Genomic DNA, 27,140 nt, shown 5'->3' with positions numbered 1-27,140 from the left:
AGACTGATCTGCACAGAAACGAGCGTGCTGCTGTGTTGCAGGGGGCAGCAGGCGTGCGGCAATGCTGCAGGTGCAGTAGGCGGCACACGGGTGCGCAAGGGCTGCAGGGGCAGCATAGGGCATAGCTAACAAGGGCTAGGAGCTTGCGGCAGTTTTGGTGAGAAGAGTTTTCGGGGTTTTTTTTTTTAGGGCTCGTGCTGATAACGTGTTTTAAGGAATCAGAAACAGAGAGATAATTGCTGTGTATTCTCATTGATAATAGGGGCCTCTTTATATAGAGGATTACAATGCATAGAATCTCAATCATACAAGGAAAGTAATTCTACATCGATTAGGATTCTAGATCCTTCTAATTAAATCATATTACCACTAGGTCAAGTAACCTAAAGTTTGGGCTAAACACAAATTAGGTTTTCCTTGAACAAGCATTTAATTTTTATTTTGTTTGTGAATTATTTATTTATTCTTCTTCAGTGCTATTTTCGTAACTTCCCCAAACCCGTAACCTATAAAGGGACCTAATCCCATTAGCGTATTTGAATCCTAAAACCCTCTCTCTGAGTCCCGATCATTACAACCAAGGAGTTCTTGAATTTTTGAAGTCGCAGATTCAAATTCGTAATACCCACTTGATGTTAGGCCTTAATTTCACAACCGAAGCAACAAATTGACTTCTTCTGAGGTTTCTCTCTGCAAATTTCAAGATCTGGATTTCACATCGTAGGTAGATTTTCCTTCCTTCCTTCCATCTTCCTTTATGCATACAGTTTTAGAGCCCAATTAGACCCTGTTTATAATTTCCATAAATTTAAGCTGATAATGATTGTGTAACCATAAATGGGTTCGATTTCCACTTGATCTTAGATGTTAATTATTACGCTGGTAGTAATATTGATAGGTAAAAATGCGTTCGATTTCCATTTGATATTGAAGTTGATGTTAATTCTTCGAAATGGATTCCTTTCCATTTGATCTTGATTTGTATATTTAACTTTGGTAATGATACTGATAGGTTATAAATGGATTCGATGGCAAAGCCTGAAGCAAGAGACCAAGATAGGATCAGTAAATTACCAAATGAAGTTGTTTATTGCATACTTTCCTTCCTTCCCACAGTAGATGCTGTCAGGACCACCGTGTTGTCTAAAAGATGGAGCCAAATGTGGGCGAAGCTTAAAACTCTGAACTTCGAAAGCAATAAAAAGGAATTTCGGGACTATGAAGAGGCTTTTAGTTTCGTAACATTTGTCACTCGTGTACTCTTCTTTCGTAAAGTACCAGAGATACATAAATTCCGTCTAAAAATGCCCTATCCCCAGTATATACCTCATATTGAGGACTGGGTTTTCACTGCTGTTATCCGTAATGTTGTCGAGCTTGATCTTCATGTTTTTGAAACTGGGGTTGATGTTTTTGTGTTACCTGAGTGCATTTATTGGTGCAAAACTCTGAGGGTTTTGAAACTCCATCTGACGCCCTGGACGCGCACCGATGATCCTCCTGCATCCGGCTGTTTCCCAAGTCTCAAGTTTCTCCATGTATCAGTTTATAATCCTCAGGAAACAACTATGAATTTGCTTTTCTCTTGCTGCCCCGTACTTGAAGGTTTGACAATAGATGGAACCATTGATGGGAACACTGGTGATCATGTGAATTACAATTTCAAGGTCTCTGCACCGGAACTGAAGACATTGAGGATAAGTTTGGAAAATATATGTGAGCCTGTCGATGTTCATATTAATGCCCCTAAGCTTGAAAACCTTGATCTGAAGCGTCTTGGTTTGACCAACTGTTTTCTCATTGGGAGTACAAAATCCCTAGTCAATGCCAGTATTGCTTTCAGAGAACACTTTGAAGTAGACAAAAAGCTTGATCTTTCCACCTTTGCAATGGCGCTTGTGGATCGAATTTCTAATGTTAAATTTCTATCTCTTTCAGCTCATTGCTTGGAGGTGAGTATATTCCAACTTTTGTTCTTTTACAATACATTTGGTTTTGAATATTAAAAATAAATAAATTTCTATCCCTTTAAAGTTGGACAAGTTGAACGAATGAATGAGAGAATTGATAGTTAATTTTGCATTTGGTTTTGGTTTGAAATCAAAATAGAAGTTGAGTATTTGACTTTATACAAAGATTTGTGCACTTTCATTCCTTGACCTTTAAATTTATATGACACATCCATATCTCTGAACATTTGTTCATCCTAATCTGTTTGTTGCCCTTATACTTCTTGATAGAACTAGTATATTTTGCAACCTTTTGATGTCTGCATGAGTTTATATCTGATCCATAATTGTATCTTTCCGCAAGGACTTGCATCTCCCTGAGGATTGGCATCTCCCCATTTTTCATAATGTGAACCAATTGAGGCTGGCTTTTTCGGAACACAATTTGTTGGAATTGTTAGCGGTTTTTCTCAGTAGTGCACCTACTCTGGAAGATCTTGTCTTAGAAGATGTAAGTTTTGTTTCCATTAAATGCTAGTTTATACAGACATGCATCTTTTAAAGTTGATTCTTATTTTATGTCAGAGAACTGAAGGTTACACAGAACTGTCAGAGAGTCACTGGAATCCACCCGAGGAGGTGCCTGCTGGTTTATCATCAAACCTAAAGACCATCTCCTTTAAGGGATTCAAGGGAAGGCTGTTTGAGATGGAAATGATAAAGTATCTTTTGAAGAATGGTCAACTGTTGAATAAGATGACGATTTCTACAAGTCTGCATCTTTCGTATGATAGACGGAATGAGTTATACACAGAGTTTATGATGTTCCATAGGGCAGCAACTTGTCATGTTGAGTTAATGCACATGCAAGTTTAGGTTTGACAAAGGTTTGGAGTTTGTTTTATCTGTGCAGAAGCATCCGTTATAGAAGCTGTGTGATTTTAAATAAATAGTGTTGAGAGTATTTTAGTGATCCTGCTACTACTAATTTCAGCAGGTCTTCATCTTTCTTATGCTGAACTAGAGGAGTTATACAGAGTCTATGATGTTCCATAGGGCAACAACTTGTCATGTTGAGTTATGCAGTTGCAAGGTTAGGTTTTACTAAGGATTGAAGTTTAATTTATCTGTGCAGAAACATCCGTTATCAAATCTGTGTGATTTTAGATAAATACTGTTGGAGTATCTTAGTGATGTTTTTGGCATGCTTGCAAGGGATTGTGGAAATCTCTCTCTCTCTCTCTCTCTGATTTTAGATAAGTACTGTTGGAGTATTTTAGTGATGTTTTTGGCATGCTTGGGATTGTAGATCCCCCCCCCTCCCCTCTCTGCGCTATAATTTCCCTTCAACTGCATGAATTAAGGACGAATCAATTATAGAAACCACCTTTGTATGCCCGAAAGTTCACATAAATTGAAAGCATCCAAATCATATGGAGGATGAGGAAGTTTCATTTCTTTGTGAGCATTTGCTAAAAGTAGGTTCGGATGAAAGTAATTAAATTAAATTTGAATGTTCTTTCACAATGGCAGTAGTATTTGATGATGTCGTAAAATTGCTACAAGTCTACAACGCAATCAGCAACAACAATAATTGCAAAGCCAAAGAGTTGTAAACTAGACCTGTAAATGGACCGGATTTTGATCCGGACGCGCTTCAGATCCGTAGCTATTAGACGGGTTTGGATTGAAAATTTTGATCCGTTAATGATCCGAATCCGTTAACCCGTTTATTTAACGGATCAAATATGAATTTATGTCGATCCGGCCCGTTTTCATAATAATAAAATATTATTTTTTATTAATATATTATTATTTTTTAAAAATATTTTATGAAGAATTTCTAAATACAATTTTTTTGCAGAAATCTAAGGGACAGTTCATCACCTAAGATTCCAAGAAGCATTAAGAATTTTGATAATGTAATTCTACTTTTGGCTATACTTTTCATTTTGTCTTAATATTTTATTAACATCTTATGAGGTATCATGATATAAATTTAATATTACTATTTAAAATTATAAATGGGTTGGATTAGAGGATTGGGTATCCGTTAATCCGACGGATACTGATTTGGATCAAGCTATCAATGATCCGTCGGGTTAACGGAGCGGGTTTGTTTTGTTTAAGTACACGGATTTGGATTTAGGTCGATCCGATCCAAGTCCGATCCATTTACAAGTCTACTGAAAACCAATCATCAAAGTTACGCTTAAGCATAGGGATGGCAATGGGGCGGGTTGGGGATGGGGATCACAATACCATCCCCATCCCCGGGGTCATTCTCTACCCCCATCCCCGCCCCAATCCCCAATAAAAATATATTGGGGATTCCCCGTCCCCATCCCCATTGGGGACTAAGCCTCCAAACCCGCCCCAAATCCCCAATAAGAATTTAATAAATAAAATAATTTTTTCTCATATTGCCTTTTTTAAAATCAAAACCTACAAAAATTAAATTTAAAATATGATTAAATTCATAAATCATAATTCATAATTCAATGAGTGCAAAAGTCAAAACATCATTAAAATAAAAATGTAGATATTAAAGTAAAGTAATAAATGTATATATTTGCGATTTATATTATAAACAATAAATTAAAATATATATAAGTTAAATATATGTATATATTATTGGGGCGAATTTGGGGATGGAGATCACAATACCATCCCCGCCCCATCCCCAATCTTAGATAGAGGGGATTGGGGATCCCCATCCCCATCCCCCATTTGTCCCCGAATTCTCCCTCCATTAGGGGCGGGTATCCAATGGAGCTCCGCCCCACTGGAGATTTTTGCCATCCCTACTTAAGCATGAGAGAATGGGGCTTTGTCATTTACTATGAACTTAGAACCAATTTGGGCTGTCTTTTTTTTTTTTTTTTTTTTTTTGAATAAGGGCGAGTATGGCTGCCCTTAAGCCGTGACGGGGGGACATTTTGCCTAAACCCCACATTACAATAAGCCTCAAGAGAACATCCTGAAATAATATCAGAATTCTCTATATACCTATGTATTCTAACAAGCACCATTTAGCAAATAGTGCATACTTTGGTTGGATTTAAGTGGGAGAATATATCAAATTGCAATAGTAGTGTAATGACAGGGTAGACTGGCTTTTTCTTCGACAACTGATGGAACGTAGGGTTTTGCAGAGTTGGATATCACATATCATGAGGTCTGATGGCTCAGTTCCGTTTGGGCCGGCAGCCCTACAATAGGGATTCAACAGTAAGGGGATGCTTTATCGCCCTACTCGTTTTTGCTAGTTCGGAGGACTGTCTGGCATGTTTCAAACACCATATAGTGAGGTGTCATGGGGTCGATCAGTGAGTGTTCCAGCCATTTTGCATCTACTATTTGCTGACAACAGCTTGATCTTTAGAACAACAGACGTTCAGGAAGTGAATTACTTCCCCATGAGACATGCAGCAGGACAGAAAGTGAATTATCAAAAGTATATGTTGGCCCCTTTGGACAAGGTGTATCCGGAGAAGAAAAGGTTACAGAAATACTAGTAGTCGTAAGGGTTAGCTTTCATGAGCGCTACCTGGGACTACCCACAGTTGCACGCTGAAACCGGAAAGAATTGTTTTCCGGTCCAACTTTAGCAATGCTACCCAACACCTTCTAGCAGTTTCACAGTGAGAGAAAGAATTCGAGTCTGGAATACAAATACATACAAAATAAGTTGTACCTGGTAAGTTTAGAATGATGAGTCCGGATGCACGTACTTTTCAGCTTTCAGAACCAAAAGTTCTAAAACATGGTTAAATCTTTGAAAATTGATCCAATCTACTTTTGTATAACATGATAGCTACATAGAGCGACTCAAAACTCAAACTTTGATGTTTGAATCCAAAACTACCCAAAATTGCAGGTGTCCATCCAAAAGTACATGATTAGAACACAATGATCCATCTTAGAGCTTGCACCCGATCTACTAGACATGTTAGCTGACAATTACAGCAGCTTGCTTCAAATAAAGAGTGAGAAGTTAAAGTCAATAGTCTATATTTCCTCACCATATTTACCTCTTCAGTTAGAGAGATGAGTTTTAAATAAAAACTTAAGTTGACAGCATGATATTTCAATAACACGTAATCAATAGAACCATCTCAGATTCAATAGGACGTTATAACATATCATTTGTATCCAACATAAAATATGAAATATCAGATTTACAGACATAGATAGCCTCTAAATATGTATCTTGAGGATATGTCACTATCACTAAAATGGTGTCTTACAACAAGGTACTCAGAATGCTTAAAAAAAACCACTTCATTCTGGTGCACACAATTAATTGTTGTTCCCTTCCTTCCATTTTACAGGGTGCTGAAGTGAAATAGGATACCAAAAAAAAAAAATCCATTTCACTAAGGGTCTCTTTCACTAATGACAAGTTTCAATTTAAAGATACCCCAATTTGGAAGCAATTAACAAAGAAGTATAAGAAGATATATTACCGAATGTCATCTTTTTAAGTTATTTATAAGGACTGCTAGCTAGCTAGTCATGCAAATTTGGACTATACAGCAGCAAGATATCAAAAATTGTAAGCAATCTGCATTTATATTGCAGCATGCAACTCAATGCAGTATGTGCTCTTACCCTGTGTAAATTAAGACCATGGTCTTTTCTTCCTATATGTGGTTTTCAGAAAACAAGCGCAGATTTAGGCATAAACATAGTAAATCAATATGGAATGAGACAATTATCATTCCCTTTAATATTTCACCTGCTACAAGTATATCAGACAGCCATTTCTCAGGATACCTTTCTGTTGTATTAATAATAATAATAATAATAATAATAAATAATAAAATTCCTAAAGACGTTGCCTTTCCATTTAGTTTGATGCATTTAGTCAAATTCTACCAGTCTCGGTGGAAACTAGAGTTTATAAGGACTAAAGTCGCAAACTAATGCTTTACAAAATTAAATGGTAGAATGGTACATTGGACATATTTTCAGGAGACTTACTAAGATTAGCAGCTACGGTGAATTCAATTTACTTGAGACGGTGCGTCTTAAAATGATCAGTGATTAACCGGAATTTGAATGCAGATATCAATTATTCAGTGAAGCCAAAGTAGACTCTTCAAATGTAATCATGTACCTGAGACGTACATCCGCCCCACTACTAACCATATATGTTTCAAGCTTCTCTTCGTCGTGAAAAATCCTTATCAACTTTGACTCTGTCCCCCCGCCAGCTATGAACAGCACACTCTTCAGGAATATACAAGTTTCCGTAACCAAGATTGGCCTCAAACAATATATATACCTAGGTGGATTGATGAACTTTATGTTAAAGAGTTTAGTCCACGAGTCCGCCACATCATATTCTCTCATGACCCACAACTCAATAGAGCTAGCGTCTGCATGATCAAATGTACACAAGCATTTTCTAAAAGAAGAAGGCTAAAAGAAGAAGGCGCCATATAGTGCAAAAACATTGCATTGTCCACGTGGTAGTCAAGAGTAGTATGCAGAGGCATTCTTCGGAACTCCTCCTTTTCCAAATCAAAAGCGACGATATTAACGGTATAAGGTACTTTAAAATTGAGCCAATGAAGTGCCTCATTTAAAGGGAACCCGTCCCCGAAGAAGCAGAGATCGTAAGGGACTTGGATCGTTTTCAAGTGTTAGCTCTCCATGAGAATATCTCGGCCTCCTTTTTTCCCAGGTCAGCAAGTTCGATTTTGACAACAACTTTGTAGTCTCCAGTGGCAGTGGCTGATAAGTATCCAAAACCAAAGTAACATCGAGACTGCATGTTTAAGGAATCAGGTAGTTTTTTGAAGAATCCAGTTGAAGGGTTCCAGATATGCAGGTTCGATTGGTTTAAGTATTCTCTATTATAAAGGGGTGAAGCACATACCAAACCATTGCAGGAGGAGAGTATGCGGACGACGTCGTCCGGTTGCTTGAATGGGCAGCTCAACTTTCTAACTGAAGAATTCATAATCTCTGTGTCTACTGGTGTCTCAGTGTCTAGGGATTCGAATTCAGATTCAGAGGCGGTTGGGAGGAGGAGTCTGGTTCGACTCTGCTCAGAAGTTATTTGGAACTGGGATTTGGCGAACTGGTGGTCGGACAATACTATGAAACGCCACCGCTTTGAAACGCAGGTGAAGCGGATTAAGGATTTGATCGTCAACCTCTGCAAGATTTGAACTATCACGTCTTCGGGTATGTGCTCCGCCATCTTCACTAGGGTTTCAGAGTTTGTTTTGACGAAAGCCTTCAGACCTCGTTTTAGTGTTTTACCGGTGGCGTTCGACACTATAACAAGAATCTGTTTTTACAAGACTTCTGTTTCATAAAGAATAGGATTTCTGTTGTATTATATAACCGGGAAACATACTCTGCTGTTAGCGTGAGTTATTGCGTAACATTAGGAATGTAATATATTGTAATTATTTTGTAGTTAGTACTTACCTATTCAATATGTGGTAGAGAATTGCATTCATGTTATCTTCTTTATATACCGCTACTGTGAGATGAATAATATATCAGACAATTCATTCTCTCAATCTCGTTATATTTAACTTAGTATCAGAGCAAAGATCCGAAAAGACTTTGTCTCTTTTAATTTCAGTTTTTTTTTTTTGTTGGTCTCAAAACGACGTCGCTTACTGCAGACGTCTTCTTTTCCTCGACTGGCCTCGTCTTCAGCCAAAGACCGTCTTCATCTTCTCTTCTTCAGATCGACGTCGTTGTTCGTTCAAACACCGGCCGTCCTCATCTTCCTGCTCCATCGTGCACCAGCTGCTGTCCTCATCTTCCTACTCCATCGCACAGCAGCTTCATCGTGCCAAACCGCTGTCGCTCATTCAGATCGGCGTCGTTCATCCAGATCGGCGTCGCCCATCCAGACCGGCGTCTTGCGTCCAGATCGGCTTAGTCTCCCGTCCAGACCGGCGTCTCGCATCCAGATATGCTTCGTCTCCAGTCCAGACCGGCGTCTCGCGTCCAGATCGCCTTCGTCTCCCGTCCAGACCGCCTTCATCTTCCTCTGTTCAGACCCAATTTCTTGTTTTTTGGGCACCAGAGGTCGACTCGGCTGTCTGCTCCAATCTCTGATCGTGCTCAGACTCGACCCAATTGCTCAAGACCCACTCCAACGGTTTCGACCCATTTTGCAACCGGTGCATATTCACCTGCTGCCCGATTCACATACTGCCAGCCCAGAACAGCAATAAGCTCAATTTGCTTGGTTCTGTGAATTTTTTTTTTCTTTTCCTTTGATTCCGCTGCATATTGTTGTTGTCAATTTCAATGGGAGAGGGTTCTAAGGCCAATGAGGTCCAGAAGGTTGAGGTCTCTGTCAAGAGCTCAGAAGGTGGTTCTTTCGGGTGTACCAAACTCACTGGTACCATTTCCGAACATGGAAGAAGATTATGTCAGTTTATCTCCGTGGAATACACAAAATGGGGCATGTGATTGGAACCATCAAAGCTCCTAGTGAAGATGATGTGGAGGCCTATGCTAAGTGGGAAGATGATGATGGGTTTGTAATGTCAATTCTATTTCGAGCCATGACTAATGATGTGCTACAGATGGTGGAAGAATGTGAAACTGCTGAGGCGATATGGAAGACGTTGGGAGATCTCTATACAAATGAGTCTGATTTTATACAGGTTTATGAATTGATGTGCAAAGCTGCAGGAATGCAATAGAATGGGCAACCAGTGTTAGTGTTTTTTACTAAGCTGAAGAATGTATGGCTGAAATTGATCAGAAGCGTCCTTGCAAGATCAAGAATCAGGAGAATATTGCATGGTACCAGAAAGAGAAGGAACTTGAGCGAGTTCATGCATTCTTGAGAGGACTTTATGCAAAACATAACAGTGCCAAAGGAGAGTTGCTCAGAATGCCAGACCCTCCTAGCTTGACCACAGCTTTCACATACATTTGTAAGGATGAGTCTCAGCAGGAAAGTCTCAAACAGTCACAAGTTGAAGTATCCAGCCTAGCCATTCAAGCACCAGCACCTTCTCCAGTAGCAGAGTTCAGTCCCACTTCATCAGCAAGGACCTCCACCAGGCTTTGCTAATCACCCTTGTCCTTAGTGTTCTTATTGCAACGATGTTGGGCATGTTCGAGAGATTTGTTGGAAACTGAACCCGCACTTAAACCTAAAAAGCAAGGTTATCGTTCTAAGACGAAAGCAACTGCTATTCAATTGGTCCAAGAACCAGATTTCTATGGAGTGGCTGGACATGATCATCATACAGCAGGTGGGGCTACTCCTACAGCCTCTATAGCTAGACGGGGTAAGATTGGTATGGGTTTAAAGGTTTCTAACTTTGTTGGTTCTGATACATGGATTATTGATTCTGGTGCCTCCGATCATATGACTTAAGATAAATCGTATTTTACTGAATTGTCTTCCCCACCAGTGTCCTATGTCACCAATGCCAATGGTGAGGCCTTTCATGTGTGTGGGTCAGGGGTAGAAGCAACGGCAGGAGGGGCAGTTGTGTCTTCAACTTCATTTTCAGTGATTGAAACTGGTACCTGAATATCTGGAGCTTTTACTTCTAGAGGTGACGAGTTGATGGTCTCAACTGGATCTGTCAAAATACCACCTGCCTCCGTGACTTCTTCTCCTCCTTCTATTTTTATTCTTCAGGTACAGCTCTTTATGGGGAGAATTCATATTTTGAAGAGTTGTATCATGGAAAGGGAGATGAATTAGAAGGAGGAGGAGAAGTTACACAGGCAGGAGGTATTTTGACGGATCTAGTTGAGACCATCAACTTGTCACCTCTAGAAGTAAAAGCTCCAGATATTCAGGTACTAGTTTCAATCACTAAAAATGAAGTTGAAGACACAACTGCACCCTCCTGTCGTTGCTTCTAACCCTGACCCACAGCTTCCTGGTACTGAAGATCACACATCTGAGGTATGTCCATCCACTGATACTGGTAGTAGTGAGTCTAATGTTGGGCAATATGTGTTACCAAATAGGACTACTCGAGGTCAACCGTCCAAAAGATATGAACCTACTCTTGCTGCCAAGTCAAAATACCCAGTAGCCAATTATATGTCCACTAAGAGGTTGTCTAAGTCATATGAATTATTTGTGAATCAAATATTTGCTGTATCAGTACCTAACAAAGTGCAGGATGAATTGGGGGATCCAAGATGGAGGAAGGCAATGGAAGAAGAGATGGAGGCGTTGCAGAAGAATAATACCTGGCAACTTGTACCCCCACCACAAGGCAAGAAAGCTGTAGGTTGTCGTTGGGTGTTTATCATGAAGCACAATGCAGATGGATCAGTGAATCGGTATAAAGCACGCCTTGTAGCAAATAGGTTTACTCAGACAAATGGTATAGACTATGATGAAACGTTTTCCCCTGTTGCCAAGATGAACACTATTCGGGTTCTGCTCTCATTTGCTGCTAGTTTAAATTGGCCACTTCGACAGTTTGATGTCAAGAATGCGTTTCTTCATGGAGAGTTAGCCGAGGAGGTGTACATAAGTCTTCCACCTGGGTATGTAGTTGCTTCTCCTGGTGATTTTGTATGCAAATTGAGAAAATCTTTGTATGGTCTCAAACAGTCACCTCGTGCTTGGTTTGGAAGGTTTTCACAGTTCATGCGGAAGGTTGGTTACAGACAGAGCAACTCAGACCATACCTTGTTTCTCAAGCATCAACAAGGGAAGGTAACAGCTCTAATTATTTATGTAGATGATATGGTAATCACTGGCAATGATACTGGTGAGATGGATAGACTGCAGAGACAGCTAGCCTCTGAGTTTGAGATGAAAGACTTGTGTGAACTTAAGTACTTCTTAGGAATTGAGGTAGGCAGGAGTGGAGAAGGGATCTACCTGTGGCAGAGGAAGTATGTTCTTGACTTGCTGACAGAGACAGGTATGTTGGATTGCAGACCTATTGATACTCCTATTAAGCAGAACCATTGTTTAGTTGAGTATCCAGATCAGGTACCTACTGATCGAGCTCGCTATCAGAGGTTGGTTGGGTGCTTGATTTATTTGACTCATACTAGACCAGATGTTGCATACGCAGTTAGTGTGGTGAGTCAGTTCATGCATAACCCGAGTGAGAGTCACATGGATGCTGTTGTGCGAATTTTGAAGTACTGAAGTCAGCTCCAGGGAGGGGAGTGCTATTTTCTAAACACAACAACATTCTTGAGGTTTGTGGCTTCACAGATGCAGATTGGGTTGGAAATATTACAGATAGGAAGTCGACATCATGTTACTTTACCTTTGTGGGAGGTAATTTGGTTACATGGAAGAGTAAGAAACAGAAAGTTGTGGCACGATCTAGTGCTGAGGCCGAGTATAGGGTATGGCTCATGGAGTGTGTGAATTGTTGTGGCTGAGAAATCTGTTACGTGATATGGGTTTCAAACTCAAAATTACTATGCAGTTGTATTGTGACAACAAGGCAGCTATTGATATATCATATAATCCAGTATAACATGATCGTACTAAACATGTGGAGGTTGATCATCACTTTATAAAGGAAAAGCCAGATGCCAAAATTATTAGCTTTCCTTTTGTTCCTACTGAAGAGAAACTTGCAGATATGCTTACCAAAGGAGTTTCCAGGGGCGTTTTATGACTCACTAAGCAAGTTGGGCATGGTTGATGTGTATGCGCCAACTTGAGGGGGAGTGTTAGCGTGAGTCATTGCGTAACATTAGGAATGTAATATATTGTAATTATTTTGTAGTTAATTAGTACTTACCTATTCAATGTATGGTAGAGAATAGAGACGTAAGTCAATTGTATTCCAATTATCCTCTTTATATACCTCCACTATGAGATGAATAATATATCAGACAATTCATTCTCTCAATCTCGTTATATTTAACTTTTGCTTTGCGGGGTTGATGATGGTTTGGATTGGACCATGTCCTTGGGCCGTACTGCGACTCCAAGTATTGTAAAAAAATTATTTGATCTCATAATTAGTTTGGGAGACAATTTATCTAAACTACAGAGAAAGAAAAAGAATTTGCATTTTTGCACTATAGTAAACTGAAAGATGCATGAACCCATCACCCACGCACAGAATCCTTTTTATTTTGTTTTATTTTACAATAAAGAAAAATCTAAAAGTAAGCAGCAATCTAGAAATTGTAACTTTGATCTTAATAGAAAAGTAGGACAATAAACCAATTATAGACAGCCCAATTTCATACTTGCGTGTGCTTGAATTTATTTATTTATTATTATTATTTTTTGAATCAAACCCAAATTGGGTGTCAATATATTTCATCATAAGCCAGAATAGGTCATTACATACCATTCCACTGCCATTTAAGGACATAGACAGATAAGAAGCTAGTGGTAGTACTCATAGTGGTACATAGAAATAGACATATTATGTAGTAAAAGTAGCGGGGATCCTTCATTGGTACTACGCCAGAGGCACTAGAAATTTAGTTTCCTAATATAAGAAAAATTATTGTAATTAGACAAAATCTAAAAATATAGGGTTGGGCGAGAGGGCAAAACCCTAGCCCAAATTAACAGTGGACTAGGGTAGCACCCCAGCCCAAAGTTTAGGCCCACTAGGGTCACCAAGGAGATTCACCCAGGCCCATCATCTTGGTTTGGACCAATCCACCGGCTCCTCCCAATCCCGTCGTACACCACGTTCCGGCTAAACCACGTCGCACGTGTCGCCACGATTTGCACTACTACACCATCCCCACGATTCAAACAGTCGAGCCACGCTGCCACCACAGCCTGCATCACCACTGAACACCATCCCCGATCTAGGCTTCGCAATACCCACCACCATCAATCAAGACCCATGGGCCCGTCGATCCAAGAAGCCATAAGCAGGGATCAAAAACCGACCTATACCACACGACCAGCGCCTTCGCTACCATCCCAGCCAAACCATCTGACAAATCCGAGAGAATCCCTTAGACGAAGTCCCATGGGCAGTAGATCTCTCGTTCGCTAGCAAACCCTAAGACGGCGGGAAGGTCGAAGGCCAGTCAGGACTTCTAGGCGTCGCCGGACGAGAACAATTCTGCAAACGGAGAGGCTGGCCTAGGGTTTCTCAAGGTAGAGGTGTGTGTGCTTGAATTTGAATCATGGTAAGGCTGAGAAAGTGCAATTAAGTGATTTTTTTTTTTTTTGAGAAGAATGAAGGAATTGCATTTATAAAAATTTAGATAGGTAATCTTCTAACCTAATTAAATGAATAGAAGGTGAATATAAGTATGGATTTTTTAATTTAAAAAATCCATGTCCTTTGTTTGGTAAGGCTAGGGTTAGACCATTTTTAACACAACTTCCCAACACTAAACATGATCAGTAGGGTTCAATTAGTATCAATTTTTATCGACCTAAAGTTGCTCCTTTTTGGTTTGGCTAACTGAAATTGAAATTAACCCGTTTAACGTGAAAGTATATTTCATTCATATTTTCATGTTATTGTCGGTTTCATATTTCTCATTTAAATAAAGAAATAAAATGTCTTCGAATTCTTGTAGTTTACACTCTCTGTTTTGGATTCAAATTTGCTCACCATTTTTATTTTGTGGTGATATCACCACCCAATTAAAACTTACCACGTCATGTAAAATTAATTTAATACTTAAAATTTATCTTTTTAATAAAATATTATGATTAATTATAATTATGTTTTATAACACATGACAGTTTTATATTGAGTGATGGTATTACCACCAAAATATTGGTGGTGTGCAAATTTGAATCCCTCTGTTTTATATCTCATCAGTAGCTCTGGAGTTCCCTAAGCAGTGATGCAATTCAAACGTGCCCTACATGAATGGTCACTGTGTATCGTTACCCATGATTTCTTTTAATACATTAACACTCAATTTCCATAAAAAGAATAATAAATGAAATTCGATTCTTTTTGTTTTTGGAGAAATGAATAACTTCATTAAAAGGGCCAAGCCCAGGGAAAAGAGCCCAAAGGGCCTACAGAATGGAAAAAAAAAAACATAAGACTAAACACGAGGCACACCCCTAAATCGGATCAAAATAGGGAAATAGCTAGAACACCCAAAAATCTGGAGCTACATCTCCAGGAAGTTACAGAACTTCAGAATGTGGGCAGGGGAGGCCATCACTTGGCAAAACCATGGTCAAGGAGGGTGGTGGCTGTGAAGCCTATCTCAAAGGATCCACCGAGACCTGTGGGCAAGCGAGGCTACATGATCTGCAGCACGATTCGCTTCACGTGGCGTCCAATGCCAGGAGATATTCTCAAACCCAGAACTTTTTCTCCTGATTTCCTCAATAAGCGGGTAAATTCTCCAATCTTTACAGGTATCATGATTGGTAATATTTGAGTCTGACTCCAAAATGATGTTTTCCAGGTGGAGATCGATCGCTAAGGCTAGGATGGCCCTAGCTTCCGCTATCTTCGTTAAACTAGAGTCCCTGCACCGCCCAGAGGAAGAGGCACACACAAGGTTCCCATCTGAATTTCGGATGACAACTCCAATACCAGACGAGTTTGGGTTCTTCCAGGAAGCATCTACATTAATTTTCAAAAAGCCATGGTGGGAGGGGGCATCCATCTAGACCCAGTAGCCAAGTGTCTGAAACATCCTCTTCTTGTCTGAAACATTAGAAACAGACTTAGCTAGACCCAGTAGCCAAGTGTCGAACTGTGTGATTTGTTGTTTCTTGATTTTAAATCCAAGAGGAGACCCGAACCAGATTAAGTCGACCCAAGGGCACAGAAGTAGAATGTGCTCAGAGGATTCTTCTCCTTCTCCGCACATCAGGCAAGTGGGAGACTATGCTAATCTCCTTCCGCAGAGGTTCAGCATGGACGGGATAGCCCCGCTTAGAATTCTCCAGAAGAAGATCCTAATCTTTGGGAGAGTTTCAATCCGCCATATTAGCTTCCAACAGCTGGGGTGGGTTATGTGTGAAGAACCACTTATAGAATTAGACATGGTGGTCTGCTTGAGATGTGTGAGATGATAGCCAGATTTGACAGAGTAGCTCCCATCCTTGGTCCAAGGCCATAACAACCTGTCTACCCCAATAGGAATAGCTTGAATTTGCGCTACCTCACAGGGTTGAATTAGATGTAGAATCTGATTAAGGGCCCAGGAATGAGTGTCCCAATCGATCAGGGCATTGACCAATGAAGGAGCACTTGTAGGTATAGGGCCCGTAGTTAGGATATGACCCTCATTAGGAGGGGAGAGCCACATATCATTCCATATGTTTATGGATGAGCCATCGATGACTTGCCAGGAGGAACCATTGGACACCAAATCTCTTGCTTCTAGCAGACTAGCCCAGCTCCAAGAAGCTCTGTGACCCCTGATCGCCTCAAAAAAATTGCAGTTTGGGAAATACCTGCTTGCTTTTAAGAACATTTCCTGTCCCAAGTGTTTACCTTGCATTGAGGATTGGATTTGCACTGCTGTTTGGCGTAATGTTGTTGAGCTTGATCTTCGTATTAGAGAAGATGAGGAGGAAACTTTTATGTTTCCTGAGTGCATCTTTCGGTGCAAAACCCTTGAGGTTTTGAAACTGACTCTGACATTCTGGCAGATCACCTGTGATCCTCCTACATCAGGCTCTTTCCCAAGTCTCAAGTTCCTCCACGTATCAGTTTCTGAACCTGACCAGGAAGTAATGCAGAAGCTTTTCTCTTGCTGCCCTGTACTTGAAGGTTTGACTATGGATGGAACCATTGATGGTGACAGTCGTAATGGTAAGTACAGTTTTATGATCTCTGCTCCGGAACTGAAGACATTGAGAATAGATTTGGAAAATATATGGGAGTTTCTCGATGTTTCTATAGATGCCCCAAAGCTTGAAAACCTTGATCTCAAGCGGCTTGGTTTGACCAATTGTTTTCTAATGGGGAGTGCAAAATCCCTAGTCAATGCCAATATTGCTTTCAGAGAATACTTCAAAATAGTAGGACAGCTTGATCTTTCTAACTTTGCAATGGCACTTCTGGATCAAGTTTCTGATGTTAAATCTCTATCCCTTTCGGCTCATTACTTGGAGGTGAGTATATTCCATCTTTTGTTTGTTTACAATACATTTGGTTCCGAATAATTTGGTTCCGAATACTCTAGGAGAAAGAAATAATTTTCTTTCCCTTTGAAGTTGGACAGTTGAAGGAATGAATGATAGGCATCAGTTTTTAATTACTAATTTTGTTTTTATATAAAACTGAAATAAAAGCTTCATTATTCACTTCTAAATGCACATTAGGAAGATCTGTGCACTCTCCTTTTTGGACATCCAAATTATATGACACTTCCATATGTCTCACTATTCATTGATTCATTCATTCTAATCTGTTTGTTACCCTTACTTATGCTTGTTCTTGGTAATGTATGATTTGATCTAGTATATTGTGCGACTTTTTAATTTCCGCACAAGACTTGTATCTTTCCCCAAGGATTTGCATCTCCCTAAGGATTTGCATCCCCCTCTTTTTCGTATGTGAACCAATTGAGGCTGGCTTTTTGGGATCCCAGTTGCTGGGAATTGCTAGCTGTTTTTCTCAACAGTGCACCTAGTCTCGAAGATCTTGTCTAATTGTCTTAGAAGATGTAAGTTCTGTTTCCATAAACTGCAACTTTATACCAAGGTGCCTCTTCTAAAAGTTGATTCTTTTTTCATGATCAGAGAGCTAAAGGTCACTCTAAATTGGCAGAGCTTCACTGGAATCCACCAAGTAATGTGCCTATTTGTTTGTCATCACATCTGAGGACTATCTCCTTGAAGGGATTCAAGGGTTGCCGGTTGAGATGGAAATGATAAGGTATCTGTTGAAGAATGGTCATCTGTTGAGTAAGATGACGATTTCTACAGGTCTTCATCGTTTGTATCCGGAACAGGAGGAGTGAGTTTATGATGTTCCATAGGGCAACAACATGCCATTTCGAGTTTATGCAGATGCATGTTTAGGTTTTACAAGAATTTTAGTTCATGTCCTGTGTTTAGAAGCATTGGTAATTGAAGCTAATATGATTGTAGATAAAAATCTGTTGCAGTAAAGCCTAAACGCATAATATGTTTGGCTCTCTTGCAAAATGCAGAAAAGCTATGTTTGAAACTACTCCTGGTTGTGTCTTAGTAAATACTCCAGTATTATATGACCTATCAACCTTTGCTCCTGCCTCTTTCTATATACTGTACTCTTTTCTTCAGTTGCCTTATTATATATATATTTTTTATCTTTTGTTTCTTATTTATGTGGCCTTTGTTTTTTCTTTTTCTCTGCGCTCTAATTTCCTTTGAACTGCGTGTACTGTTTTTACTCATAAGGTGGTCATTTATGCCTCCCCAAGGCACGAGTTAAGAATGAATAGAGAGCAGCATATTTGTAAAATACAAACTGCATATCTTAAGAGTTTGAAAGTTTTACCCAGAAATTGAAAGCATCCAATTCAAAAGTGGAAAAATATGAAATTCCATTTTCTTTATTCTCAGACGTTGAGAACAGGTGCCACTTGCTAGTATAAATAGGTTACATTTTAAATGTATTGGGAATGGGCGGTGTCCGTGGTCATTGTTTCGAGTGGAGAAGGAGATGAGCCGACCTTCAGTTGTTTGTGTTGGCATCAAGAGAAACATGAACAAACACAGCCACTTGTTCAACTTGTGTCTTTGGGCAAATCTGGACTGAGAGGAACAACTGAGAGTGGAAGGGTGTCTTATAGGCCGATAAGAGTCCCAGCCGCACATGCAACAAAAATTGATAAGGGGAGCTTAAATTGCAGACTTTTAGAATAGATTGTTTAAGATTCGATCAAGAGATGCCCTAGCTAGTTGTGCTCAGTACCGGAATAACAATTCTTTCTCTGCGACATATGAGCACTCTGAACACGGAGGCTTTTTAAATTTTGATATGTGAAGTGGCACTGTCCATCTGCATTCTTCTTATAAGATAACACTACTAAAATCCTACACAACAACCAACCAAAGCTCAAAACACAAAGGAATATCTAACAAAAGCATCATTGGAACAAAAGCGTCATTGGATTATCCAGTCTGCTACATAAATAGCAGAGAATGAAGCTCCCCATGAACTCCGCAGCCTATTTGCATCTTATGTGACCAAAAGATATCAACATGTAGCAACTTTAATTTTTTATACAATGAAAAGTTAACCAGAAAATACAGGAAATTAAAGGGAGACAACAGAACTTCTCCCACCATCGAACCTTTGTCTCCATCGAATATCAGTTGGAATGGTCTGAATGGTTCAATACAAACTGCAGTTTCAAAATTGCAGAATCTTATTAATATGACCTTACAAGGCAACAATCTCACCAGTATCCCGAACACTATTGCCTGAATGAGTTCTTTGTTGGAACCTCGGGTTGCGCAAAATCACTTGAGAGGTTCAATACCATTTGGGATATCAGTTGGAATGGTCTGAATGGTTCAACACCAACATGTACTGCAGTTTCAAACTTGCAGAATCTTGGGTCACATGAACTTAAAAGGCAACAATCTCAGCAGTATCCCCAACACTACTGCCTCAATGAGTTCTTTGTTGGAACCTCAAGTTGGGCAAAATCATTTGAGTGGCAACAATCTTATTAACATGAACTTACAAGGCAACAATCAGCAGTATCCCCAACACTAATACACTATTGCCTCAATGGCTTCTTTGTTGGAACCTCATTCACTTAGAGTGGTGAAATTCCAAGGATGCCAAAATCTTTGCAGATTGCTTTCAGCGGCAACCTTTCTAAAGGACCAATCCCGAATATTCTTTCCGAGCTCACTGCTTCAAAAACTCTGTATCTCTCTAATAACAAGCTCTCAGGTCAGATACCCTTATTTTTAAGGGATCAATTTTTGGGTCAGGGTCAACATATCCGGAAATAAGATGCCAACATCAGGGAAGAAAGGAAGATGATGACATAATTTCAAAATTGTGGAACTAATGAAAAAAGAAATCCCTCAGCAATGCCTGATTTCCGTCTGGACAGCAGGAACACAATCAAAAGAGGTTCCTCGACCCCAACAATAGAGGGAGCACCAATCTTTCAATTGTAATTTCATGCATGCATGTCTCTTAGATTACTAAATTTTTCAACATTAGGATATGCCTAACGAACATCACATTATCTCCAAAGCTTACGAAGACCCTGTAATTTACTCTGTATTAAGCAGAGACAAATCGAAACCTGAGCGCAATGTATATATTAAATTCAGATTATATCACAAATTCAAAGGTAAGATTTCATCCATAGTCTTTTTCTTTTCAAGTATCTTGAAATCCAGAATTTACGTGCGATTCAATTAGGAATTTAGGATTGTTCCAGAGTTGAGCAAAGAAGATTGGTTGATTTTACCTCATTGCGCTTCATCTATTAGCCTTGATGTTAGCATTTCCCTTCCACTCCATTATTGCTCAGAGCTATCACTACTCACTACTCTTTAGATAAGTGATTAAACCACAATCTCTTTCGGGAACGATCCCTACTTACCTATACTATTTTCAGCATTCTTATAGGGTTAAGTTATAGACATTTTTGTGCGTCTATTAATTAGGTGTATAGAAATAGCCTATCAGTTTCGGACATGTAACCAATAAATTAACCACCATGTCGGTTAAAAAACTTAGACTCCCTGTTAAAGCCAGTGAGAGCTGACAAAATGTTACTTCCATGACATACATGATACTGCTTCACTACAAGAGAAAATGTCATCGGCGACAACCCAAAGTTGTCGTAAAAAGTCAAAATTTCTCGCTGAATTGAAAATGCGACGACTTTGGGTTGTCGCAACCAGTTGTCGCCTTATGTGTTTTACTGATTGTCAAAAGCGACAAAATTACACGGTTGTCGCTTTTCCAATATGTGACGCAATTGGTTCCTCGCATATCACAAATTGTGACACTCACAAATGTGTTACCAAAAACTATATGCGAGACTTTATATTTGTCACTGTTTTTAATATACGAGGCTTCGTTTACGTCGCATATTCCATATGCGAGGTTTGGATGTTTGTTGCATTTTCAATTGGCGACGCAATTCGTTCCTCGCATATGACATCTTGCAAGACAAGAGAGTGCGTTACAGAATGCTATAAGCGAGACTTTATATTTGTTACAATTTCCAATATAGGAGACCTTGTTTACGTTGCATATTCCATCTGCGAGGTTTATATGTTTGATCGAAAATTTATATGCGAGACTTTCTTTTGTTGCATAAATAACTGCGAGGTTTCATTTTTGTTGCATATATTAATATGCGACACATATGCATTTGTTGTAGAAAATGACATGCGAGGCTTCTTGTTTGTCTCTTATAATTTCGTCGAGGAACTTATTGCGTCGCATATTGAAAAACCGACAACCCTGTTATTTCGTCGCTTTTGACAATCAGTAAAACACATTACGCGACAACTGGTTGCGACAACCGAAAGGTGTCGCATATTTAATTAAGCGAGAAATTTAGTCTTTTTACGACAACTCTGAATTGTCGCCAATATCTTTATAAAGATATGTCAAATTAGCATAGTTGTCGAAAATATAAAATGCAAGAATAAATATTTGTTGAAAAAAATAATAAGCAAGATCGCATATAATGTTGCATATAATGATTTGCAACATATGCAAAAGAATCATTGTTTGTTGCAAATGACTTTAAATGAGGCTGGATTGTTTGTCTCATTTGATAATTATTTATTTAAAAATTTCAAAATAATTTGAATATTTAAAAATTAATTTTTTAATATTAATCAAAAGATTTATTAAATCATAAATCAAATAGAGTTTACAAAATTCTACCCACAAAATAATAATAGCTAATAAAAAGAAAAATTGTTTGCCAAGCTAGACTAGCTAAATCCTAATCCAAAAATTACTAAAAATGACTTTATGAATCACAAATCTTCCTCAAAATCCTCTGTTTCAGAATTATCTCCATTGTTTTGGACACCGTCTTCATCTCTTCCAAAGACATCATCTTCTTCACTGTTGGGTACTACGATATTCATGTCAATGTTTTCTGTATCAGCAAAACAGCCTTGGCTATTCATCAGGAACTTCTTCAACATTGTCATTAGCTGTGCATTTTGTGACCGCATAGTGTCCACAGTTGATTCAAGCTTCTTAACTTTATCTTGCATTACGTTCATCTCAGAACTCACAGCTGTTGAAGATGTAACAGTTGGAAGCTCCATGCGAGGAAACGAGCCTAAACCACGAACTCTTTTTCCCTTCCTTCCACACTCTTCAGCCATGATTGGAATCTCATCACGCGCAGTAACTTGTACAGATTCTGGTGGAGTACCCTCTGGTGCCTCTAGGGTTAGTTTCTCCTTATGCTCTTCTCTCTTATTTTTCAGTCGATCCTACAAAAATAAAATATAAAAACAAAAATAAATATGTTATTTACTTATATATTTAAATAGTAATTATTTTCCCAAAACTAATACGACTTTAACAACATTGATAACAATACTTACATATTTATCACGTGCAGCATCACTAACCCAATTGCTATTTGAATCTTGATACATAGCTGCCCAATTGTCTATGAAAGACAAAGGATTGCCCTCCTGCAATTTAAAAAAATCTCCCAAATTAACAATTATTCAAGATAACATTTGAATTAACTCACTCGAAACTCATAAAATTTACCTTGACTGTCCTCAAAGCATGTTGAATGAAAGGCATAGCTCCGCCACGATGCGTACTCCTTTGTCTCTTTCGGCTAGTTGAATTCTTCTTGCATTTATCCTTTATAAATATTGTGAGGTTAATTATGTACTCTAAAATTTTTAATCAAAGCATAAAACTGTAATATTATTTCTTTTAAAAAAACATACAACAATAAAAATATTTTGAAAAAATAAAGGAGTGAAGAATACATACAATATATTTTGGATCGGTGTAGAGTTCATCACATAGCCAATGCCACTCCTCTGTCGATCTCTCACCCCATAGATCAGGTGGAGGAAGTGTGGCTCGTCCCCGAATAGATGTGCCACATTTTTGGTAGTGATCGTGCAACTTCCACTTGAATTGAGTATACGCCGAGCGCATCTTATCATCCACAAAATAGATAATTTTTGGATGTTCTATTTCCACGTCAAAGTGTACGTAATTAAGAATAAAAATAATATAGTATGTTAGGAACAAAAATTATTAACTTTGCATTAAACCACTGACTTAAAATTACCGTCAATCCCTCTCGTAGTGTCCTCTTAATATCTCCTGAAATCTTATTCCATCCGCGGTAACATACCGGAGCTCGCCTTCGAACCTCAATCCCTATAGCGGTAGTGAACTTCTTATTGCTGTACTCAGTATTTGGGACCCAATGCTTCTGGTCAAATATTATCTCCACCTTCTTGTTGCCATTGCTAGCAATCATCTCAATCATACCTTTCCCAGTTGTTTTGCCACGTGTTTTTTTCAATTCAGCAGGGGTAGAGGAATTCTCTGCATGATCAGATAAAAAGAATGAGAAGATAGAAAGTGAAATTAATATCTTATATATCAAACCATCGTTAAGGATAACGAGTGGCATGCATTCACGTCTTTACCTGAGTTGTGAGCTGTAGGATGTTGATCAGCTTGTGGCTCTTCAAATGGCAGTTCAGTTGTTGTGGGTGCTGCATAAGAAGTTGCTCTTAGTGCTGCTTGTGATGGTAGCTGAGAAGCTAATTTGGATGCTCTTGTTGTTGCATTAGCAGGCTTCCTTATCATTTTTCCTCGTCCAAGTTGCAGAGATTGAGAGGACATCTGCAACACATAACAAAAAAGAGTAAAAATACAAAAACGAGTGCATGTGCACAAGTCCACACAATTGAAAACTGTAACTTAGATGAGAGAAGTAGCTATAGAGGACTGGGTACTTATACTAAACTATATATATTTTTGGGGCTATAGCATTAACTTAATCGACATATATACACTGGGGCTTTAGATTAAAAACATTAACTGGGGCTTTCAGCCACTAGTTTTGACCTTTAGATTAAAAACATTAATTAAAAACATTAACTGGGGCTTTCTGCCACTATTTCTGAGCTTTAGACTAAAAACATTAACTGGGGCTGTATAATCGACATACATTTACTGGAGCTTGTGACTAAAAACAGGAAGTCCGATATCAAAACAAAAGGATCAATGAGATATTGAGATTACTAAAACATAGTATATAGCAAGAAATAGAACATCAAGAAGCTGCCAATCAAAAAAAAAAAGAGACTTAGGTAGAACCAAATCAGAAAATTAGATAGAAAATTTACTGTTTTCGTGGATGTGTTTGGTCCTAAACACCTTCAATCTGCAATTCCACAGAAAAGAACACCGATAGTATCAACCAAGTCATTAAAGGAGAAGAACACTCATAACAAGGAATATGAAACTCTGTTGCTTCCATTCAAATCTTTAACCATGTTTTTGCAAGAGTAAAGGAACAAGCAGAATGACCAACGTAGGAAAGCTAATTTATACCCATTAATCGTTTTCTATATCTTAAAATTCAGGACATCATATTCTTGTCTTCCATAATAGATACTAGTCTTAACATTTACTATTCCAATAGAACAGCAAGTATCATAAGAAACTGAAGTAACACAACTTTGTTGAGAACAGAAACTTGCTAGAATGGTTTAAAAGTGGGACAATTAATGTACGTATATTTATTTGTTACCGAAGCTTATCTTGCTATTGAGCAAAACTTTCTTTCAAAATTTCAATAGAACATCAAGATTATGAACATGATATCCAACTCTATGAAAATTATACATTAAAGTACAACAAGCCATTTGCCCAGAAATCAATCAATAAGTAATCAACTTTCTTTCTATATCAAAAAAGCATTAAGACATGATCCAAACTCTATGAAAATCACACAGTGACATTTATACTCCAGTTTATCTTCCTATCCAGAAACTACAATTGCATAGAATAGTTACAAGTTCGCACAATAAGAGTCAGGGTATAAATGATACATGTGAGCCCTTGTTCATGTTAAACTCAGAAAAATTCAACCAATAACCCAAAAACATACCTGGAAAATTGAACACCGGAAAATTGAACGAAGAATACCCGTAATCTGCAATTCAACAAAAGAAAAAAACCAAAAGTCAAATCAAGAAAACACCTTAAAAAAAAAAAATAAGATATATACTTAGCAATTTGCAACAGACCCTTCAAAATGAAGATTGCAGAGAAAGAGTCGAAGTTGATGTTGTGATGAACAGAGCCGATTCCCTTTTATATCGTCGTCCATCTCTTTTGGGTTAGGAAGAGTCCTAATTAGGACTCCTATCTTTTCTCTCAAAATCCCGCCTACTCTCTCTGCACATCCCGCCTAATTTTCCCGCTTGTTCGATAGAAGAATAGGAAGGATGGCGTACGAAGATTTCTGTGAGCAGAGAGAGAAGAACGGGAAGAGATGGAAGAAACGATAAGTTCGTTTTGACAGATAACAATGAAACATAATCAGAAAGTCAAGAAAAGAAATAAATAAATAGAATCATAACCATAATTACCGCATAGATAACTATAATTGATTTGATATATTCATAATTACGGAATAAAAACTATAATTGTTCATGGTAAAATAAGATTCAGTCATCTTATCATAAGTCTCAACACCCTTCTCCCATAGCTCCTTAAGCTCATCAATTAACGGACGCAAAAATATATCAATATCTTTTCCCGGTGATTGAGGTCCTGAAATCAATAATGTCAACATGGAGAATGGTTTTTTCATGCATTTCCATGGGGGCAAGTTATACGGAACCACCACCACAGGCCACATACTATAAGAAGTACTCATGTTCCCAAAAGGATTGAAGCCGTCAGTTGCAAGGCCTAATCTGACATTTCGTGGATCTTTCGCAAAATCAGGGTACATCTTATCAAACTCTTTCCAAGCTATAGAGTCTGCCGGATGCCTCATCTCACCCTCCACATCAACTCGTTTATCTTTATGCCATCTCATGTCATTCGATGTGTGTCTAGATCTGAATAATCTTTGTAACCTTGGTTTCAATGGAAAATATCGCAACACTTTCTGAGGAACCTTTTTTTTCTGTTCACGATCACTATTCTTATATCGTGGCTCATTGCACACCGGACATTTGTCTTTCCCTTCATTCTCTTTGTAGAACAAGGCACAATCATGTTTACAAACATGAATAGTTTCATACCCCAAGCCAATACCTTTTAAGATCTTCTTGCAAGCATAATATGATTCCGGAATATTATTTGGCTTCGGACACATCTTCTTCATCATTTGCAACAAGGTATCAACAGACTTGTTGGTCCAGAGATTGTCAACTTTGCAGTGAATCAACTCCACAACAAATGTTAAAACTGAATATTCTGTGCAACCAGGGTAGAGTTCTCGTTCAGCTTCTTGCAATAACTTATCGTAGTTATCCTTATCTTCATTATGAACACCAATAGTATCGTAAGCCCCTTGGATATCCTGATTTCCTGATGTATCATCTATATCGTCGTCTTCATCCTCCCCTATATCATCTCTATCTCCCGTTACATGTGCATTACCCATTGGAAAAAGATCGTTCATCATATCAAAAATACCTGTATTGTGTTCAGATGCATCAACTGGGCTATTCGGAATAGTTTGACTCCGCACTTCATTCTGTTCTCCGTGATATATCCATGGGTTATATGTTGTTACCATGCCATTTTTCAATAAATGGATCTTCACCACGGTTAAAGGGTGTGAATTTGTGTTATTGCACTTCATGCACGGACATGAGATTTGATTATTCGCATTCACATGATGCTTCGCAACCTCAAGAAAAGAGTTAACCCCTTCTTTATACGCATTAGTAAATCGATAATTTGGATCTGAACCCCACTGAATCCACGCCCTATCCATTCTTGTTCCGTCAAATTATTAAGAAGTTTTCGCTGCTCCTCACTGAATTTTTTACAAATCGAAGAGATTGATTGAAATATGGGACTTCCCGTGAGAAGAAACAAACAATCAAATTCTAAACTCAATGTTTATTGCTTTTTGTTCTTGTTGTTTCTGTTATTTATATTTATTTCTTTACTCTATTTCCGTTAAGGTGGGGAATTCCCAGTCGGGGCCAACATATCTAATCCTTTGTGAAATAGGTTTTATGGGGGATCTAATCCTAGAGCTAATCTAAATCTCGGATTATTATTATTATTATTATTATTATTATTATTATTATTATTATTATTA

The 27,140-nt window shown here is 38.5% G+C and overlaps 5 protein-coding genes across 10 annotated transcripts; 2 read left to right on the top strand and 3 right to left on the bottom strand.

The window, feature by feature from the left end:
- The first annotated feature begins 556 nt into the window (after positions 1-556).
- On the top strand, positions 557-3,170 carry LOC112167658 (FBD-associated F-box protein At4g10400). 2 transcript variants are annotated; one of them, XM_024304708.2, is made up of 4 exons: positions 557-724; positions 1,013-1,952; positions 2,314-2,460; positions 2,535-3,170. In XM_024304708.2, exons 2-4 carry the CDS (start codon positions 1,020-1,022, stop codon positions 2,823-2,825), a joined length of 1,371 nt encoding a protein of 456 aa, XP_024160476.1. In that variant the 5' UTR covers positions 557-724; positions 1,013-1,019; the 3' UTR covers positions 2,826-3,170. The 2 variants fall into 2 exon arrangements, with proteins under 2 accessions (XP_024160476.1, XP_040362972.1); XM_040507038.1 differs by having other exon boundaries at positions 2,545-2,759.
- A 4,423-nt stretch (positions 3,171-7,593) lies between these two features.
- LOC112163851 (putative F-box protein At3g47150) lies at positions 7,594-8,163 on the bottom strand. Its single transcript, XM_024300117.1, has 2 exons — positions 7,837-8,163; positions 7,594-7,725 (listed from the first exon to the last, which is right to left on the bottom strand). The coding sequence occupies exons 1-2, from the start codon at positions 8,161-8,163 to the stop codon at positions 7,594-7,596; spliced, it is 459 nt and encodes a 152-aa protein (XP_024155885.1).
- A 6,759-nt stretch (positions 8,164-14,922) lies between these two features.
- On the top strand, positions 14,923-18,102 carry LOC112166765 (FBD-associated F-box protein At3g52670). 4 transcript variants are annotated; one of them, XM_040507428.1, is made up of 3 exons: positions 14,923-15,236; positions 15,309-16,971; positions 17,602-18,102. In XM_040507428.1, exons 2-3 carry the CDS (start codon positions 16,438-16,440, stop codon positions 17,731-17,733), a joined length of 666 nt encoding a protein of 221 aa, XP_040363362.1. In that variant the 5' UTR covers positions 14,923-15,236; positions 15,309-16,437; the 3' UTR covers positions 17,734-18,102. The 4 variants fall into 4 exon arrangements, with proteins under 4 accessions (XP_040363362.1, XP_040363363.1, XP_024159435.1 ...); XM_040507429.1 differs by having other exon boundaries at positions 17,430-17,742; XM_024303667.2 differs by having other exon boundaries at positions 17,321-17,742.
- Positions 18,103-21,671: 3,569 nt separating this feature from the next.
- LOC112163850 lies at positions 21,672-25,946 on the bottom strand. 2 transcript variants are annotated; one of them, XM_040507092.1, is made up of 10 exons: positions 25,444-25,946; positions 25,099-25,316; positions 24,960-25,004; positions 24,193-24,230; positions 23,488-23,686; positions 23,111-23,383; positions 22,814-23,019; positions 22,580-22,678; positions 22,405-22,497; positions 21,672-22,290 (listed from the first exon to the last, which is right to left on the bottom strand). In XM_040507092.1, exons 5-10 carry the CDS (start codon positions 23,684-23,686, stop codon positions 21,820-21,822), a joined length of 1,341 nt encoding a protein of 446 aa, XP_040363026.1. In that variant the 5' UTR covers positions 24,193-24,230; positions 24,960-25,004; positions 25,099-25,316; positions 25,444-25,946; the 3' UTR covers positions 21,672-21,819. The 2 variants fall into 2 exon arrangements, with proteins under 2 accessions (XP_040363026.1, XP_024155884.2); XM_024300116.2 differs by lacking the exon at positions 25,444-25,946 and having other exon boundaries at positions 25,099-25,404.
- LOC112163849 lies at positions 24,797-26,807 on the bottom strand. The gene is made up of 3 exons (XM_024300114.1): positions 25,485-26,807; positions 24,960-25,004; positions 24,797-24,841 (listed from the first exon to the last, which is right to left on the bottom strand). Exons 1-3 carry the CDS (start codon positions 26,805-26,807, stop codon positions 24,797-24,799), a joined length of 1,413 nt encoding a protein of 470 aa, XP_024155882.1.
- Positions 26,808-27,140: the final 333 nt, after the last annotated feature.

This window comes from Rosa chinensis, chromosome 5, assembly GCF_002994745.2.
Source record: "Rosa chinensis cultivar Old Blush chromosome 5, RchiOBHm-V2, whole genome shotgun sequence".
Classification (NCBI taxonomy): domain Eukaryota; kingdom Viridiplantae; phylum Streptophyta; class Magnoliopsida; order Rosales; family Rosaceae; genus Rosa; species Rosa chinensis.
Note: the sequence above shows the minus strand (reverse complement) of the source record. Positions and strands in the feature narration are given on the sequence as shown.

Excerpts from the sequence above, each read along its gene's own strand:
- LOC112167658 (XM_024304708.2), top strand. The coding sequence starts at position 1,020 with ATGGATTCGATGGCAAAGCCTGAAGCAAGAGACCAAGATAGGATCAGT. Across the intron at positions 1,953-2,313 it reads TTTCAGCTCATTGCTTGGAG|GACTTGCATCTCCCTGAGGA; the intron begins GTGAGTATATTC and ends TCTTTCCGCAAG. Across the intron at positions 2,461-2,534 it reads AAGATCTTGTCTTAGAAGAT|AGAACTGAAGGTTACACAGA; the intron begins GTAAGTTTTGTT and ends ATTTTATGTCAG.
- LOC112163851 (XM_024300117.1), bottom strand. The coding sequence starts at position 8,163 with ATGGCGGAGCACATACCCGAAGACGTGATAGTTCAAATCTTGCAGAGG. Across the intron at positions 7,726-7,836 it reads TCTCCTCCTGCAATGGTTTG|TCTCGATGTTACTTTGGTTT; the intron begins GTATGTGCTTCA and ends TTAAACATGCAG.
- LOC112166765 (XM_040507428.1), top strand. The coding sequence starts at position 16,438 with ATGTTTCCTGAGTGCATCTTTCGGTGCAAAACCCTTGAGGTTTTGAAA. Across the intron at positions 16,972-17,601 it reads TTTCGGCTCATTACTTGGAG|AGAGCTAAAGGTCACTCTAA; the intron begins GTGAGTATATTC and ends TTTCATGATCAG.
- LOC112163850 (XM_040507092.1), bottom strand. The coding sequence starts at position 23,686 with ATGTCCTCTCAATCTCTGCAACTTGGACGAGGAAAAATGATAAGGAAG. Across the intron at positions 22,679-22,813 it reads ACACCGATCCAAAATATATT|GATAAATGCAAGAAGAATTC; the intron begins GTATGTATTCTT and ends ATATTTATAAAG. Across the intron at positions 22,498-22,579 it reads ATGCTTTGAGGACAGTCAAG|GAGGGCAATCCTTTGTCTTT; the intron begins GTAAATTTTATG and ends TTTAAATTGCAG.
- LOC112163849 (XM_024300114.1), bottom strand. The coding sequence starts at position 26,807 with ATGGATAGGGCGTGGATTCAGTGGGGTTCAGATCCAAATTATCGATTT. Across the intron at positions 25,005-25,484 it reads ACAATTATAGTTTTTATTCC|ATTACGGGTATTCTTCGTTC; the intron begins GTAATTATGAAT and ends GTTGAATTGCAG. Across the intron at positions 24,842-24,959 it reads TCCGGTGTTCAATTTTCCAG|TTTCTGGATAGGAAGATAAA; the intron begins GTATGTTTTTGG and ends ATGCAATTGTAG.